This window comes from Eretmochelys imbricata, chromosome 4 (genome assembly GCF_965152235.1).
Source record: "Eretmochelys imbricata isolate rEreImb1 chromosome 4, rEreImb1.hap1, whole genome shotgun sequence".
Classification (NCBI taxonomy): Eukaryota; Metazoa; Chordata; order Testudines; family Cheloniidae; genus Eretmochelys; species Eretmochelys imbricata.
This window is the reverse complement of record NC_135575.1, coordinates 125,878,759-125,897,655: the sequence shown is the minus strand read 5'-3', so window position 1 is coordinate 125,897,655 and position 18,897 is coordinate 125,878,759. Positions and strand designations below refer to the sequence as shown.

Below are 18,897 nucleotides of genomic sequence, written 5' to 3'. Positions count from 1 at the left end.
ATAAGGCCTATATGAAGTGACAGACTTGAAATATAATTACTCGATATTTTGATGACAAAACCCATCTTGGAGAAACTCTTTAACTAGTTTTCAAAGCATGTTTTTAAAATTAATCTCTATTGTGATAGTAGGATTGAATCAGTAGGAATATAGAGTCTAAAACGCGTCACTCTCATATCACATGGTAAATCAAAGAGCACAGGATTTTGCAGACAGTGAAGAGTTATACATATATAGATTGTTTTTAACTAAAATCATTCTCCATAGAACATCTTCTCTGTACAGGAAAGGTGATTACAAAGCAAATTCAGTATTTCATTTTATTCCACTACAAACAGTTTCACTATGCATTCACAATGAGTAAATATACTGTGAAGTAACATAATTGAATGTGAAAGTTTGCCATCCAAATAACACACATCAGATAAGAATTGCTTCATACATTTATTTTATGCATTTTTCCATGCTAAGAAGTTATTAATAGTAAGGCATGTCTCTATATTTCTCACACAAGGTGGAAAGATGTAGAATTCTTTTCATAAAGTGATTTTAGCACTTCTGAAAATGCACAGATTAACCAGGTCACTTTAATTTCCCTTTCTCACCTCAGAACAGGCATATCATGAGCAGGTGCAGTCCAGGCTTCTCCACAGTGCCCTGCCAACATGCTACCCTGAATACCACCTCCACGTGCTAGCATAGTTCAGAATGTGTCTATTCAGCCTTTGATGAGACTACGAATTTAGTGATATGGACACTTGTCTACTTGGACTTGGACTGAGAATATCAACTAATTTTCCATAAATCACCAAATAGCTGTGTGATAGCAGTGCTTGAACGAAGCCTCTGTGGCATAATGGCACTTAATTTTAGTATTTTGTATTTCATCCCTGCAGCTCCCTTTAGTATTCTGCAGATTTAGAATTGAGAACCTTGGAGGGTGGTGTGGGCTATGTTCCAGCACTTTTACAAAACTGAATTATTGTAAGTTTCATTACCAGAGCACAGAACAAATGCATGGTGGTCATGAGTGCTGGATGGGGAGCCCAGGTTTGTTTTCAGTGGTTTTATGCTGGGATTGAATGAAACTACTTCAGATCTCTCTCAAATTCTTCCCATTCCTTGACCCTTCCCTGCACATCTAGTTGTAGTTTGTTGGGTTTTGTTTTTTCTTCACATTGGCCTCACTACCCTAACTCCTTTATTTCCCACTCTCCTGTGCATACTATCCTTCTCAATATGCAGAGGAGAATCATAGACCATGGCACCTCTCTTCTTCCTCCTAGTTCCTAGTTTGTTTACTTAAGTATTTATTTGGCCAAAGACAGAGTGACTGTGACTCTGTAGCCTCGTGATAAAGGCTCTGCCCTGGGAGGTAGGAGACATGGATTCAAATCTTCATGCTGCCTAATTGAGCACAGTGGGGTCCGGATCCAGGTCCTGGTGCTGTGATCATACAAATAATAAATAAGGAAAGTATCAGAGGGGTAGCTGTGTTAGTCTGTACCCACAAAAACAATGAGAAATCTGGTGGCACCTTAAAGACTAACCGATTTATTTGGACATAAGCTGTCATGGGTAAAAAACCCACTTCTTCAGATGCATGGGATTCTCCTGTTAGTTTTTATACAAACACAGGCTTGTTCAAAGTAGATTTAAAACAGGGACACTTTAATTTTGCACATTTTTGTAGCAGCTTCAAAAGTTGCTGTAAAAAGGGAGAGACTGGAGTAAGCTGACCATGAAAGCCCTTAGGTGCCCAGGATCCTCCAGAGTGCCAAACCCAGTAGCATCTGTAGAGAAGAGTTTCATGTAATTTAACATGTAACTAAATCTCTAGCCTTCGAAGTTTACCCTTCTGTGAACCAGACAGCCCTGTAAAGACATAGCATCTCCCCTGTACTCTCATTCTGCGTCGTTTCATCATAAGAGGGAACTATTACATTATCCTACAATAAAATGATGCTTTGTTAAATGAGAAGGGATCCCTCACTGGAAGCAGCACTAGCTTCTTCCCTCAAGTTTGTCTACTGATTTTCATATTCGCTTTCTACGACAATGGAGCTTGCCTATCCTTCTTCCAATTATCTCCATTTTAAAATTCACCTTTTAAGTTGAAATTATCTTTTCACCCTTCCTAATTTCATCTCATCTCCATTTTAAGGCCTGAATTGGGAGCATGTGGAATATTACAATTAGTGAACTCTTGCTTGGTGACCACATGTTGTTCCAAATACAGTTTACAGATTTACTATTCAGTAGCTCAGAGCACCCGCTGATTATCATAGAATTATCAAAATGTAGGGCTGGAGGGGACCTCGAGAGGCTGCGTAGTCCAGGCCCCTGCACTGAGGCAGGACCAAATATGCTTCGGCCATCCCTGGCAGGTGTGTGTTTAACCTGTTCTTAAAAACCTCCAATGACAGTACACCAAGATTTTGTAGGCATCACGACAGAGTTTTAAGGTGGGATTAGAAGGAGGAGGATGAGAGAGCATTCTTCTCAGTCCTTTTGACGGCCAGTTGTCTTGGAAGGTACAGCACAAGGATCTATGCTAACAAGAAGACTGTAAAGGCTGCTGCTGCTGTTAGTTTTTAGCATATTTACTTAGATTACATGGAGAGAGACTTTTTAGAAAAGCAAAATTAAATTGTAAAATAAAGCCATTGTATACGCCCAATTCCTGTAGAAACAACTTTATAGTCAACAACAGTCGTCTCCAATTATGGTTAAGATACAATTAAATCTGGCAGGATAGACTGGACCAAATTCTTTTAATGCCCTCTAAATCATGTTCAGAGAAAGCATATGCCGTAGCATGGTTGTATAAGAAATGAAACATGTTTTTGTCCTGACGAATCTTCTCTCTGGCTGATTCAGAGGAACAATTTGAATTCATATATCCTTTCTCCCTGTTGAATATCTTACTCATTAGGCTGTAGAGTTATTCTCTCTCTAAGGCCCAGTGAATATTTAAATATCTATACAAAGAGAAACTGCTTCAGCAGGAGAGATTGTGGGGAACCCACTCTAGAATAGCTATAGTTAGTATGCTCAGCTGGGAGATCTGAGTTGAAGTGTCTGCTCCATTTGTGTATTCAAACCTGGGTTTCCCATATGCCTTAAGCACTGGGCTAAATGGCACACGTGCACATTCATAATGCTAATTAGGCTAAATTCAGGAAATAGTTTTCAGTTGACCAAAACAGCAGTGTGGTTTCTGGGGGGGGCGGGGGAGGTGAAGTATTCATCTGAAAAATTTTGTGCAGCTCTAGTCTGTACCCTGGGTGGGAAGGGACAGGAAGGGGAGGGCAGCCTCTGCATCGTATTAGCTATTTCTGTTGTTTTTCTCCTTAGATCAAGTACTACTTCCTTTTTAAATGTAAAATCACTTTCAGAAAAAGTAATCAGACATGGGCCCTGTTTTACAAAGCAGTAATTTTATTCTGTAATTATTCTTTGAAGAACCTGGACTAGTGCAGAACAAATGAGGCATCCTTTAATATTATTACAAGTATTCAGAAGCGATACCCTGATGTGCTCTTATTCTGGATTCAGCCATCCGTTTCAGCACTATGAATCTCCAATTACTCATGGGCTTTGTTTAGACTGGGAGTTCTTGGTCATGTTGTTCCAAAGTTAATTGATTGCCGATTAACTGGAGTTAACTAATATAGTTTTAGTGCTACACTATGTGTTCCATAAGCACTCGTTCCAGATCATGCTTCAGCAGAGTGTAAACTGAACCATGACCAGGAATAAATGATTGTGGAGTGGGATAGATAATAAGATGGTAACTAACATAATACTGCTGTATAAATCCATGGTAATCCAACACCTTGAATGCTTTGTGCAGTTCTGGTTGTCCCATCTCAAAAAAAAGATACATTAGAAATGGAAAAGATACAGGGAAGGGCAGCAAAAAATGATTAAGGGTACAGAACAGCTTCCATATGAGAAGATATTAAAAAGATTGGGACTGTTCAGCTTGGAAAAGAAACAACTAAAGGGGGCTATGATAGAGGTCTATAAAATGATGAATGGTGTAGAGAAAGTGGATAAGGAAGTGTTATTTACCACTTCGCATAATACAAGAACCAGGGGTCACCTGATTGAAATTAATAGGCAGCAGGTTTAAAACAAACAAAAGGAAGTACTTCATCACACAACACCTGTGGAACTCATTGCTGGGGGATGATGTGAAGGCCAAAAGTATAACTGGGTTCAAAAAAGGAATTAGATACGTTCATGGAGGATAGGTCCATCAAAGACTATTAGACAGGCTAGTTAGGATGCAGTCCCATGTTCCCTAAGCCTCTGATGACCAGAAGCTGGGATCGGATGTCAGAGATGGATCACTTGATAATTGCCGTATTCTGTTCATTCCCTTTGAAGCATCTGGTATTAGCCACTGTTGGAAGACAGGATACTGAGCTAGATTGATCATTGGTCTGACCCAGTATGGCCATTCTTATGTTTAGATTAGCATTCAAATCACGTTCGTTAACTTGCGTTACAACCTGACCAAAAACTAGTCTAGACAAAGCCGTAATGAATTGTGGTTTTTTTAAGCATTCCATCCTGGGCCAGCACTATTCTTTATATATCCTAAATAGGTCCTGAGGTCAGACTATGTTTAAGTATGGATGTTAATCATGGTAAAAGCACAGATGATCACAATCATAGCTATATCATTATTCTGGTTACATTGTGGACAGGGCCAGACACTATGACCCAGGGCCAGTATTATCAGTACTGCAAAAAACCAACTCCAAAAGTATTTTTAAATGCAAACGTGAATTAGGTATTTGCAAAAATTGCCTCTCAGGTGTTTAGATTCATCAGAGGGTGATGAGGCTAACAAGTTCAGGACAGCCAATTATTGTATATTTTTCACTCCGAGTAACCCTTGCTGGCTGAGCAGCTCTTCAGTTTTCCAGTCTGTTCTGTAACTGAACTCTCTCTTGCATGGGCCAGTCCTGTGGAATGTTTTGTAATCAATATGAAGAGTAAATCTGCTGCTGATTCCTTTGTCTTTACTTTTGGAAATAAATTGTTTAGTTTTTTAAGCCTTCAGTCAAAAGAGGTATACAAAGGCCAAGCAGTCCTCGGAGACCTCACTTCAGTCTGTCCAAATTTTGTTTTTCTTCTAGAGTAAAACAGCCAACTGAAACTAGTTTGATGTATCTTTCCATTTTGCAGATGATGTGTTTCTGCCCAAAGACATTGACCTAGACAGTGTAGAAATGGATGAGACAGAACGGGAAGTGGAGTATTTTAAAAGGTAAATAAAAGTGCTGTCAACCCTGCATGTACGCCTGTTGTGTTGCTTAAGATATGTGACCAAAATGAAAATAATTAACTCTTTTTGCATAAAAGCATGTGCTTTTACTAGGACTGTCTTAAATCACCAGTCACTGCTGACACAATCTGGTTACACAATGAGCTTCAAAGCTATAGCTTTATGGGTAGAAATTATAGTCATGTGGCCTTAGCACAGAATATGGAGAACCGGACAAGAGCCAATAATATGTATTTGCCATACTGGAACAGACATTTATCCATGTCATCTGCTCTTCTACCTCCATCACTGACATTACTTATTACTTTGGAGGAAGACTAAACTTTCCCACAATGCACTTAGCTATCTGTTCAGTGCTGTCTGTTTAGTTTTTTAAACTGTTGATCACCATGGTATCTGAACACTTTGTACAATTTCTTCTGAACTCTGGCAAGTTGTCTACTTACACCAAGAAGACACATTTAATGGGCTTTATTTTCTATCATTTTTTAAAAAAATTGTTTCAGAGGTTTCCTTCATAGATCTAATGGAGAGTACTACCTGAATCAGTCAGAATTCATAGAAAATCCAGTTACAAATATTGTTATACAGTTTGCCAGTACTCTTTAGCAATTTCTAGCAATGAATTGTACTACAGCAATGAATGGTACAGGCTGACTAGGAGTTGTGTAACTGGTACTTTTTACTGCCTCTGTAATGTAGTTAGTATCACTTTATCCACATTTTGGAATTTCTCTAGCAAGTTGCCTTTAAATCTCCTCCATTCCAGGTTAAATAAAAGCTTAGTACTTGCAGGGTAACTTTTGCCTTGCCCCTCTCACTCTGTTCCCTCTCTTCCGTGGACTTTAATTCTTAGGCCTGATTTACTCCTAAAACTTCAGTCAACCTAGCTACATCATGCCCTGAGCCCTGTAGTTAAGTAGACCTAATACCCACTGTAGGTTGACCAGGTCAACAGAAAGGTCTTCTGTTGACCTACCTACCACTGCTGAGAGGTGGTATCAACAGAAAACGCCCTTCCATCAATGCAAGAAGCTTCTGTAATATGGTGGTACAGCATCACAGCCATAGCAGTGTAGATGTACTTTTAGTGAAAGCAATTTAGCACACCAAAGAGGAACTAGATACTACTTTTTGTGAGTGTGTTCTCTTGAGGCTTACATGTAACTACCACAGATGCTAAGAATTGCACAATCACACTCAATAGAGAATATAGCTTGCCCTTGATACAGGACACAAATACACGTTAACAATCGTTAGAATACGTGCTTACCTGTTCTATTGAGTTGTTCTTGAAACATTGTCTTATTCATGAACTATATGTCCAATGAAACTAGGTAGATATTTTTTTGTTTTGAACTTTTATCCAGACAAATGGACTATTGTCTTTGTCCTAGTTACAGCCACTTCCTGGATACTTTCTCATGGCATTCATTTGTGTCTGAAACATAGCTTTTAAAAGTACAGATTCACTACAGTCAGGAGAGGACCACTGTATAGGAGTAATGGTGTCCTGAATACAGATGATATGTAAAGCAGAGGCACTGACAACTTAAGTTCATTAATTAGTCTGTCCGCGGGGGGGGGGGGGGGTGTTCTATTTTTACCAAAAAAAAAAAAAGTGTTGGCTCAGTGTCTAGGCAGATTCCAGTTTGGATAATAACATTTTCTTTGCCTTAGTACTTCCTATTCTTTGTTGAATGCAGTAGTCTTCACTATATCTCTTAAACGTTAGTGTTACTGCGGACTGTTAAAATGGTTGGTATATTCCACACCAGGGGTAGTTACATTTCAGTGGTGGGTGAAGTGTTTCCTCTGTGTGTGATTTTTACAGTGTTTTATGGTCCACTGGGATTAAAGATGCTATTTAAATGCAAACTAATATTTGTACCTTTTTGCTGGTAAACAGTGTAACGGTTTCACTTTATCATTTGCTTGTTTTGTTTACAGATTCTGCTTGGACTCTGCCAGGCAGACAAGGCAGAGACTTTCCATCAACTGGTCCAATTTTAGCTTGAAAAAAACCACCTTTGCTGCTCATTGAAATGACACAGTTTGGGGAGGGAACCCTGCAGGAATCAATGAAAGACAACTCCACTTATCTGTCCTGCTGTGCTGAGAGCTTATCTGGTCTTGAGCCAGTGCTGCCTTGCCTTGTCCCCAGTGCTGTGTGGATCTGCACTGAACCCCTTGGCCTGATAGTTCTTGCAGACTGAGAAATTGCCACTTTCTACCTGAATTTGTTAGCTTGTGTGCTTGTAGTCTGTGAGTGAGACTTACTTGATTGTAGCTGTATGCTGTTGGAGTTGGAACAATAGCTTTTTTTCCAACTCCTTCTGATTGCCTTGGCCTCAGAGACTTTAAACCTGCTTCCTAGGCTTGGGTGGAGGCCAAAATCTTATTTTGCATCATCTGCAGTGGCTCCTGTCACTTCTGCATCTAGCTATGTTTTGTCATTCTGACTCCTGACAAAGGAATGGACCTAGTCAGTTGCGCTTTCATCTGCTCCAGAACTCTCCTGACACGGTTTCATGGAAAAGAGGCTCTCATGGGACAAGCATTTCCTCAGTTCTTTCACAATCTACTGTTAAAGAGTGTACAAGTTACGCTATTTGTGTTTTGATTTTTTCCTGACTTGTAGCCAGCTTGTGTAAGAATACTTGCAGAATGAGAACGTTTAAAAAAGAACAATACTCACACTATCAAATCTGTTATAGAGAGTATAATTGTATTAACACTGAAGCCTAACTGGCTACTTTTTTAACATATTGTTAAGTAATATTAAAATCATGTCTTTCTTTTTGAAAGATGGAATACATTAGTATGGCAGAAGGCTTGTGTCTTGCTTATTTCTGCTTGGGGACAGGGAGTGGAGGAACAGAAAGGGACTGGTGAGTAAGCTCTAGACTCTTCAAAATGTCTGTGAACAATTGTATTGAACCCATCCAATAGCAGTATGCACCCTATCTGCTGTAAGTATGGTGTACTCTTGCGAATACTGGAATTCATACCATGGATTATACTCTGATAAGCACTCTGATACCTCTCTTTCAATAGATATTATGTGAGGAGAGAAACTACATAAAGCTTTAATACCACTGTAGAAAATACGGTACATGGTATGCTTTCCATGCTACCACAATACAAATGTTAAATAACAATAGTACAGGTCACCAATGCCTTTTCTAGCTTGAAGGAATAACTCAAGGTTCTGATTTGATTAAAGATACTGTTACGTAAATTTAGTGCTTATGAAAGTGGCTGTGGCATGATAGCTCTAGAGACTGAAATCTTCTCTTTGTCTGTAGATGAGACACAGCACAGATAGAAACAGTACAGGCTTTCCACTCTTGCTCAGCCATTATATCTCACCTTATCCTCGAGGGACTGCTTTATTGAAATGAAGACGCTCCTCATGCACACCCAGTACCTGGTTTCTCTATTAACTCTACAAACAATTCTACTAATTAATGCCAGTTATTTTGGATAACTGATGGGCCATGCATGGAAAGTTGAAATCAGACTCAAACAGCAGTCAAATGGGAACAGCTTTTGGTCTGTGCCAAACTGGGCTAAATTTTACCCAGTTATGTAAAAATGAAAGGATTCTTGTCCTCATCAGCTCTTTGTGCTATATAATGCACTAAAGAATACCATTGATTTCAACCCACCATTGTAAAGATTGGCTATCAGTGTGAAATCTAAGCTCTTCAGTACCAAGGTATAACACAGGGTGGCACTGTGGATCACAACTACTTGAAATTTAAGTTTTGAATGATTTATTCAGCAGTGAACTATTAGTGTTAAATGGAATATCTGCATCCTATCATGTGAACAGGTAATATTCAAGATTCCAAATACTATGCAATTTTCTTCTCTTCCCTCTTCCCCGCCAATAGGTGTGCTTTTAAGAGGGCAAATGTTGGGTTTTCTAAAATCTATTTAAAATACATGTAAGTCACTTCCTACACTTAGAATGTTTTAATAAAAATTACCTTTCCTCCCCATGTATTTAACATGGTGCACTCAATAAGCTGTTCATATAACATGATTTCCTTTTCTCTGTTTTGAAAATATTCATTTTATAAGACTTAACAAAAAGACTTGCCCCACACTTGAATTGTTATATGTAACTTTCATTCTTAGAAGTTGGTAGCTCAATGTTCTTCACAGCTGACCAGAATATACAGATAAAGCTTATTCAGTTCCAGCCACTCCATGGAAAGCATGGAAGAATAAGTCTGAATGGATCACCTATTGCTCCTGTCTGATGAGAATTTACAGGCAAGTCGCTCCTCCACCCTACCCCCACTTCATAATTGTTTCAGTAAGGACAATCAGAGGTGTGGACAGGGCTGGGATCCAGGAACCCAGTACTAATCCTTGCTCTAATAGTTACTTTTTCTATGATCTTGGGCAAATCGCTTAACCTCTCAGTCTGTTACCCTGTCTGTAAAATGGGTATGATAATACTTTCCAAGCATACAATAAGGCTTCATTTAGGTAATGTTTGAAAAGTTCTGTGAAGATGCAAAGTGGTATCTAAACACTGAGCATTATTATTAAGGTTTGTAAAACACAATATTATTGCCTGAAACATCATTGTCTTTGCTCAGAAATACAAATTTTCTGGCTTGATACATAAATATATTTAGGTCTGTTTTCTTTAACCTAAATGTAACTAATTTAAAAGTTTTCTAACATAATTGCAGTGCATGCAAAATGCAGTTTTGCATCCAGTCTGCTGTGGGGAGGCTCTCTTTTTTTTAACTGTATTTCTTACATCATTGTCTGTCAGACTCTGTCTGTATTAGGGGTGTTTTTCAAACAATTTCCCCCTGTTGCTCATGCCAGTTCAGTGCTACCAATATTAGCAGCTTTGAAAGCCATAATGTAGACAGGCTTCCAGCTGCCACTGCTGTTCTAAGCACTGCCATCTAGCCTCCTCAGAATGGATCTAACCTGTCGTTCTTGGCCTGTCCACATGATGGCTCTTAGCACTGCTAACAGCAATTATGGTAAATTTATTAACAAGGTTGGGAAATTCTTGAAACGTTTCCCAAGTGCAGACAGGAGTTATGAACAGGGGAGTCCAAACCATAGGGGTACAGAATTGTTCAGGCCTTCGTTACTCCCTAGATCCAAATAGGGTTAAATGTGGATGTTCTAAGCCTGCATCTACACTAGCAGTGATCATTAGTGACAGTCAGGGCTGGATTAATGCAGGGGCATTAGGGACTGCAGCCTGGGCCCTTGGATTTTGAGGACACCCCAAAAATATGAATCAATTACTTCATTGTTCTTCAGCTGGCAGCCTGCAGTCCAGTTCTGACTTGTGAGGGGCTTCTGTTTGGCCCACTGCTGGGTATCTGCTCTCCTTTCATGCCTCCTGGGAAGCAGCAGCCAATCACAACTGCTCCACAAGCTGCTGAGCTCAGTCCCCCTTCCCTCAGGAGCTTAGCCTCTACTCTCACAGGAAGGGAGGTGCAGAGAAGCCGTCCCTCCTCACAGGAGAGGAGGACAAAACAGAAAGAGCCCTGCAGCTCCACACCCTCTTCCCTTCTCCCCTCCAGTGAGCAGGAATGGCTTCTCTCCACTCCCTCCCTCTCTGTTATGCCCAACCTGGGAAGGGAGAAGGGGGGGTAAAGAACCTCTGGCGGGGGCCATGCTGCAGCCCAGTAGAAAGCAAAGCCCCTTGGTCCTAGTGATTGCCTTTTGGCCTGCCAAGGTTTGGACATTGCCTTATCTGGCCTTCCAGAAAATGTAATTGAATACCACTGCTATAAATGCTATAGGTTATTAGGTAATTAAAGCCATAGCATCACTGTGAATTACTACCAATTATGTGCCTAAATAAAAATGGTTTTATGCATTGTAATTAGGGCTGTCAATTAATCACAGTTAACTCAATTAACAAACAATTAACTCAAAACAAATTTGATTAAAAAAATCACGATTAATCGCAGTTTTAATCGCACTGTTAAACAATAGAATACCAATTGAAATTTATTATAAATATATTTGGATGGTTTTTTCTACCTTTTTAAATATATTGATTGCAATTACAACACAGAATACAAAGTTACAGTGCTCACTTTATATTTTTATCACAAATATTTGCACTGTAAAAAGATAAACAAAAGAAATAGTATTTTTCAGTTCACCTCATCCAAATGCAGTCTCTTTATCATGAAAGTTCAACTTACAAATGTATAGTTTTTGTTGCATAACTGCACACAAAAACAAAACAATGTAAAACTTTAGAGCCTGCAGGTCCACTCAGTCCTACTTCTTGTTCAGCCAATCGCTAAGACAAACAAGTTTCGTTTACGGGAGATAATGATGACCACTTCTTATTTACAATGTCACCTTAAAGTGAGAACAGGCATTCGCATGGCACTTTTGCAGCCAACGTTGCAAGTTATTTACGTGCCCGATATCCTAAACATTTGTATGCCCCTTTATGCTTCGACCGTTATTCCAGAGGACATGGTTCCATGCCGATGATGCTTGTTAAAAAAACAAACAAAAAAAAAGTTAATTAAATTTGTGACTCAACTCCTTGAGGCTGAATTGTAGGTCTCCTGCTCTGTGGTTTTAGCTGCATTCTGCCATATATTTTGTGTTCTGGCAGTCTCTGACGACCCAGTACATGTTGTTCAATTTAAGCATACTTTCACTACAGACTTGACAAAATGAAAAGAAGGTACCAATGGTGAGATTTCTAAGGGCAAATCTACACGATAGTGGTACATTGGCGCAGCTTCACCGATGCAGCTGTGCTGCTATAGCACGTTTGGTGAAGACACGCTATGCTGACGGGAGAGCACTCTACCATCAGCATAATTACTCCACCTCTGCGAGAGGCAGAAGCTATGCCGGTGTGGACAGTGCTTAGGTCACTGTAAGTTGCATCGCTCAAGGGGGTGACTTTTTCACACTGCTGTGTAACGTACATCGACTTAAGCGGTAGTGTAAACCAGCACTTAAAATAGCTACAGCACTCGACCCAAGGTTTAAGAATCTGAAGTGCCGTCCAAAATCTGAGGGGAACTAGATGTGGAACATGCTGTCAGAAGTCTTAAAAGAGCAACACTCTGATGCAGAAACTACAGAACCCAAACCACCAAAAAAGAAAATCAACCTTCTGCTGGTGGCATCTGACTCAGATGTTGAAAATGAAGGTGCATGAGCCCGCACTGCTTTGGATCATTATTGAGTAGAACCTGTCAGCATGGAAGCATGTCCTCCAGAATGGTGGTCAAAGCATGAAGGGGCATATGAATATTTAGCATATTTTGCAACACTGGCTACAACAGTGCCATGCGAATACCAGTTCTCACTTTCAGGTGACATTGTAAATAAAAAGAGGGCAGCATTATCGCCCCTAAATGTAAACGAACTTGTTTGTCTTAACGTTTGGCTGAACAAGAAGTAGGACTGAGTGGGCTTGTAAATTGCACTTTCACGATAGAGATCACACTACAGTGCTTAAAAGAAATAGAATTTTCAATTCACCTCATTCCTTTTTTAGAGTGCAAACATTTGTAATAAATATAAAGTGAGCACTGTACCATTTGTATTCTGTGCTGGAATTGAAAATCAGTATATTTGAAAATGTAGAAATTATCCAAAAATATTTAAATAAATGGTATTCTATTATTGTTCAACAGTGCAATTAAACCGGGGATTAATTGTGATTAACTTTTTTAATCATTTGACAGACCTAATTGTAACTCTTTCAGCTTTACAATTGGTATCTCAGATTTAAAATCTGGAACTGAAATAATCAAGGTCATTTAACAATAAAATATTTGACATCAGGCATGCGTGTTGGTAAAATAGTAAAGGGAAGGAACTGAGTATGCAAAGAGGAGGCGGCAAAACTATAACAACTCATCAAACTTAATCCAGCCCTGCTGAACATGGCAATGGTGAAAGCAGTAGTCTAGCCTGGATGCCAAAGATTTTTTTTTTATAACCTATTCAGCAGAGTGTCTTCAGTACAGCCACCTTTGCTGATAACACCTGTGGTAAACATTTTAGATCTTAAATTTGCTGATGTAAATGAGACCTACCACAGTGAGGACCCAAATCTCAATGTAACCCATTTTGACGACTTTCCAGTTATAACACCAATCTCTTGTTGTGTTCATTGTTGAAGTTAGCATTATTTGCTCTAATCTGGATAGCGGCTTTATAAAAACGCTTCAGTATATCACTATCTGTATTTCAGTGAAGCAAAGACAACCCTCTTTGCATCTTATTAGGTCTTTATTCATTTTAAAGTGGGCTCCTTCATATTAGAATACACAAATTAAACCCTTAAATATTACTAGTATAACTTTTATTTTGGTAGTCTCTTACAATTTCAAATATATCTCAGCACTAATTAAGTTGTGCAATTTGTAATTATAGGAACCCCACACATACAATAAGTACGCACATAATGCACGTCTGAACAGGGTGAGGCAGCATGGAGAGTACAGTATAGCTTTTTTGACTGCCTTATTTTGCATTTACACCTTCAGAAAAATCTAAGTTTAAAGATTAAGTCAATTGATAGGCCTCATACTTTAAAGGGAAACTTTCTATATTAAAAATTGTATTACAAGTAAGTGCTAATGATCGGAATCCCAGTTAGGATTATCTGCAATTCAGGAACGTCCATTCTCCCCCTCCCCTCCAAAATCAAACTTTTCTTTTCTAAAATACCAATTTTCCAAATTTTACATGTCTCCAGAGCTGTCAGAATAGATGGCTTGTATTTGTTACCTTTTATCTTAATTCCTTATGTCTTAACACACAAGACTAAAAATGTTAGGTAAATTGATGTCACTATGCTGTGTTTTACTTTGGGTGTATGACTCTCTTTTGGGGGATGAAACTAGACTGGTCAGTTGTAACCTCTTCAACCATTCTCACTTTGGTCTTGTCCACACTTGGTAATAGCTAGTTCACACGTCAGAGATGAGTTATCTGCAGAAATGCACAGGCTCTTAAAGTGTAGACAAGGGCATGCAGGATCTTATACCAATTGAATTAGTCCCATTTACTTCAGGAACACTGCTGAATTAGGGTTATTCCGAAGTGTAGACATGTCTCCATTTCTATGGACTACCACAGGTTCTGTTTGTAGTAGGTGGTGATGGTTACGCATTGTTCTGTGCCGATCCCTGTGGTGTCTGGATGCCATTGCATAAACTTGAAAAAACTTCAGTTCCTTCTCAGGAAAGGAATAAAACTCCTCCTCTCCCCACAGGCTAAAGCCAGTTATTTCAGAAGTTTCGCATTTCAGTAGTTTATTTCCTAGAACATGCAGCCAGACCTATTTCACAACTTGTTTCTAGGCGAAGGCAGATGAGCCAGTCCTTGTACCACACCTTAAGAATGACATGACTCAGGCTCAGGCTATCCCCATCTGTGACAAATTCCATAGGTAAGAGCCTCATAAGTGTTTCCATGTCAAATGCCGCTGCTCTGGTGGTGTGTAGTTTCAGAGGTGATCTGATAGCCCCTAGCACATTTAGGGTATGTCTACATTGCAGTGTAAGTCCAGGCTTTGAACTCGGGCTCAAGCCTAACTCCGGCTTCCATCTATACACAAATCATCCTAAGGACCACATGGGGGTGGAGTGTCTGAGGCTAAGTCAAGCTGGAGCCCAGGGTTCAAACCCTATTGCTTTGCAGTGAGTCAGCCCCACTGGACTTATGCTCTGGAAGTCCCCCAAAAATATCCCACAGCCCTATGGGCTGACTTTATTTGTCCTCCGGACAGTCAAGTTTTCCCACACTACACCACGAACAAAGGACTAGAAGGGCCACATTTTGGGATGGTGCTAGGAAGGCTGGGTTATTGGTGGTTGGACTTAAGCCTACATAATTCTGTGTAGATGGTGGAGCCCCAGGTTGGAACCCAGGGTTCAATATTCATAACTTGGGGGTTACAAATGAGTGTAGATGCTCAAGCCCTAGGTTAACAAACCTGGGGTCAGCTAACTCGAGTTCTACTAACCCTGGGTTTACATAACATTACCTTAGGCTATGTTTACCCTGCAATTAGACCCCTGCAGCTGCTCTGTGCCAGCTGACTTGGGGTCCTGGAGCTTGGGTAAAGGGGCTGTTTAATTGCAGTGTAGCCATTCAGGCAGTTGTGAGAGCCTCCAACCTCGCATGGTCCTAGAGCATTTGTGCCAATTTAAATGAACAATGTCAACTTTCATTTTTCTTAAACTGAATAACTTTTTTAAAATATAGTGTTCTGATAGAGCCCCTTTAATAGGATGGTCTGGATTGTTTTGGGGTTGTTTTTCTTTAAACCTTCTAAAAAAGTTGTGGTTTGTGTCTGTTTTTTTGTTGTCTGTCTTTTCCCTGTTTACCCTACTGTGTGTTAAAACTTTTTGCATGGACCTAAGAACAACATCAACCCTTTTGGGCTCCCTTTTTCTCCATCTTCCACTTCCCTCTCGTTTCTCTGTACACACCTGCCTATGCCTCTTCATATTTAATTTCAGCTTTGCTGCTGCTGTTACCAATAAACCTCTTCTTGTAGAGTGCACATGTGACCTTCCTGCAGTTCTGTGCCTGAGAGATGGCTTCCTGTTTGGGCACAAGCCAGGAAGCACAGCTAGCATCAATGAAATGGTGACACGGAATCTACCCAAATTGCTGATAAATGCACCAAGTAAACAAACTGGTAAAAAATTTAAGGCAAAATACACCTTTTCTGCAATCAGATTCCATTGTAATAATTTTATAGGGTTACTAGTTGCAATAGTAGATACAACATACTTGGGGAAACATAACTTACAGGTTGGCAATCTCCCCTTTTAATCAGTGCTATTTAGAGGATGCGTATACCTTGACTTGCTGCTCTACAGATCACTGGTTTTCCTGGCTGGTTTCATTGACTTCTTTTAATTTAATAAAAATCTTTTTCAATTTGTGGGTTTAAAAAAAAAACACAACTTTTTTGCAGTCTAATTTAGGGTCGGTGCTCCTTGGCACTGCCCCTTTCAACAAGATAGAATTTCAAAGTAGAGCTCATTGTCATACATTCATTTGGCAACGTTGTCTAACCAGTAGGCTATAAATGCAGTAAACACTCCTCAGCCTTTACCCTTCTATTTAAATCTTTATTCTGTTTCCTCAGGTACTACAGAGGTGGGTGTGAGAAACAAAATCTGCACAGATGGATGGATCTATCAATGCAGGCTACTGGGCAATCTTTCCCTGGAGCTGCCAAAAGACTGTAGGCAACTAGTGATAAGAGTTGAAGTTTTCATCAGCTTGTGTTTTCTTAACCAGCTTCAATCTCTGTTCTGCTTCCATTAGAAGCATCCAGAGCTAAATTGTTGTATATTTTAAGTCCTACTGTAAATCTAAATAACAAGCTAATTCATTGCTTTGAGTTAGTGGCAGAGACCGATAGAGGAAGGACTGGTCTTATGTACAGCAGTTTTATTTGTGGCCCTGTTTTCATCATCTTGAAAGATAATGTATTTTCTTGCTTGCTTCTTTGCCTCCTTCTCCAGCCCCCATCAGTTGAAAGCTCAAGCTTGTGCCAAACCTTCTCTGAGGAAGGTCTTTAAATTCTTCTTTGGTTATGTCCCCTTTTCTTCCACCCTTGGAATCCTGCCTGCTTTAATGGCTTACACCCTTTGATTTACTGGCCCATGTAATGTATTGCATGCTCAAAGAGTGGTGTCAACTATGAAATCCAAAACTGCCATTGAATTCCATAGGGCCAGGATTTCACCCCTAGTTTCCGCTCACCACATCTAGCAAAGTCTAACCTTCATTTCTAGTATCATCCATACATGTGGCTTCCCACCTATGAAAAATGGGAAGTTGTAGGCATACACAATGCCATACGTTTTTCCTCTCCCAGGTCAATGCATTGAACAATAAAACAAAAAATCCACACTAGTGCAGCTTCTACCTTATCTACAGTTTATATCTCTGTAGTTACCTAAGATAAGTATGTTCTCTGAGTCAGGAAGGTCACCCAACCAGTTTACACTGGCTTGATTCTTGGAAGACGTGGGTTCCATTCTGCACCTCAGTCCTGACTTGCTAGCTCCATTTTGATTTCTGTTAAGCAGAGAGACTGCCAGCTCAAACCAAAGGTGTAATTGTTTTTTGGTGTGTCCAAACAGTGAGGATGAGGCTGTCCAAATTCATTTTCAATTGTGACCAAACAGAATTTGAATCTAGGACTTCAATGTTGAGGCTTGTGTGTCATAATCCACTAAAACACATCAATGGTCGGAAATCTGCTGCTGTTTTAATAGACCTTGTGTTGCAGGCCACCTTTTAGGGCTCTTCTGTTGAAGCTCTCTAACGTTCTGGGAATAACCTCATGAGACTGTCCTTGCTTGCCTGACTATAATCTGAGATCATGCCTTCAGTTCTGAGTAAACGAAGAGTAGGATTCTAGGAGTAACAATCTCCCAAGCATGTTTCACTGCCAGAACCTATTTGACTGGAAGCTTCTCACTGTTAATTGGAAATATGTCAGAAGTATCTTTTACCCCAGGCTCGTCATTTCCAAAAGAAATAGCAAGAGCAAGGTCTGTCAATGCCAGATATTTTGGTCTTCAAACATCTCCACCTGCGCTCTCAATCCTCATGTCTTTGCAAGGTGTGCGTGTGTGTAACTAAAATGTGTAGATAGGGGTACGGCATAAGAATCAAGTTAATATGTATATCTATCATATTAGAATGCATCCCTAAGAAAATTCTCATTAATTTGATTCACTGAAAGAATCTTCTAGTGAAGTGACTTTCAACCTTTCTATATTGCAACCCCGTGTTAATCAGGAAAAAAATATATGGATATTCCCTCTTCCTCCTCCCTTCCCCAATCAAGCCATAAAGAAAAGAAGGGTGATCAGATCCCCTGAAACATGTTTGAGACCCACCCTCCCAGAACTATGATCCATCAGCTATGGTATTTGCACTATGCTCCTGGCCCTACTGTCTGTCTGCCTTACAATTTCTAAAAAGAAACACACATTTTCTCTCTTCTCTGCAGTTCTAGGAAGAGAAAGTTTGAGAATTATTATTTTTGGAAAGCCTTTTTCAGTACTGTTGCACAGTGGTGTGATTGTATTGCGTAAAATATGGATGTTACTTTGTTGGCTGCTGTGAAGTTAAAGATTCACTGTGCTCTTTTTTCCCCCCATATCACTTAAAATGAGTATTTAAACAATTTAAGTGATTTATATTTTACTGGAAGTTGAGGAGAGGAACTGTTTGAACACCACTTCCTGAAGCATCCTGTCATCTCTGTGATTGCTCTTAATTACTGGGCTTCATGGATGAGGGGCTGTCTTTGTTACTTGCGTAAGGCTGAATGTATTGTCTGCCCTTAAGATATTTTCAGTTTGACCATGTGTATGGTATTCTGGGGTTCTCTCTTTAATCAAAGCTCTCTCTCCCTTTCTCCAGGACGTGCAAAATTAAGTAAAGGCTTTAAACTGTAATTCCATGAAGAGCCAACTGTTGAGCGACTGTATCTAGTGTAAAGAGTGGCTATTATGGTGATGGGGCTATAGAAATATCTCAATGGATGAGTGGTCTAAAGATGAGAA

General features: G+C 39.7%; 2 protein-coding genes across 4 annotated transcripts in view; both read left to right on the top strand.

Annotated features, from left to right (window-relative positions):
* FAM193A (family with sequence similarity 193 member A) overlaps window positions 1-8,109 on the top strand; it is a 108,591-nt gene extending 100,482 nt beyond the window's left edge. For all 3 annotated transcript variants that reach the window (XM_077815920.1, XM_077815919.1, XM_077815918.1), the window contains 2 exons: window positions 5,203-5,284; window positions 7,253-8,109. In XM_077815920.1, the coding sequence (XP_077672046.1) occupies window positions 5,203-5,284; window positions 7,253-7,346 (176 nt within the window). In that variant the 3' untranslated portion in view covers window positions 7,347-8,109. The remainder of the gene's footprint in view (window positions 1-5,202; window positions 5,285-7,252) is intronic.
* An 8,396-nt stretch (window positions 8,110-16,505) lies between these two features.
* Window positions 16,506-18,897, top strand: part of LOC144264289 (uncharacterized) — a 43,216-nt gene continuing 40,824 nt past the window's right edge. Inside the window, exon 1 of the mRNA XM_077815923.1 lies at window positions 16,506-16,553. The gene's annotated coding sequence lies outside the window, so the exon portion shown is untranslated. The remainder of the gene's footprint in view (window positions 16,554-18,897) is intronic.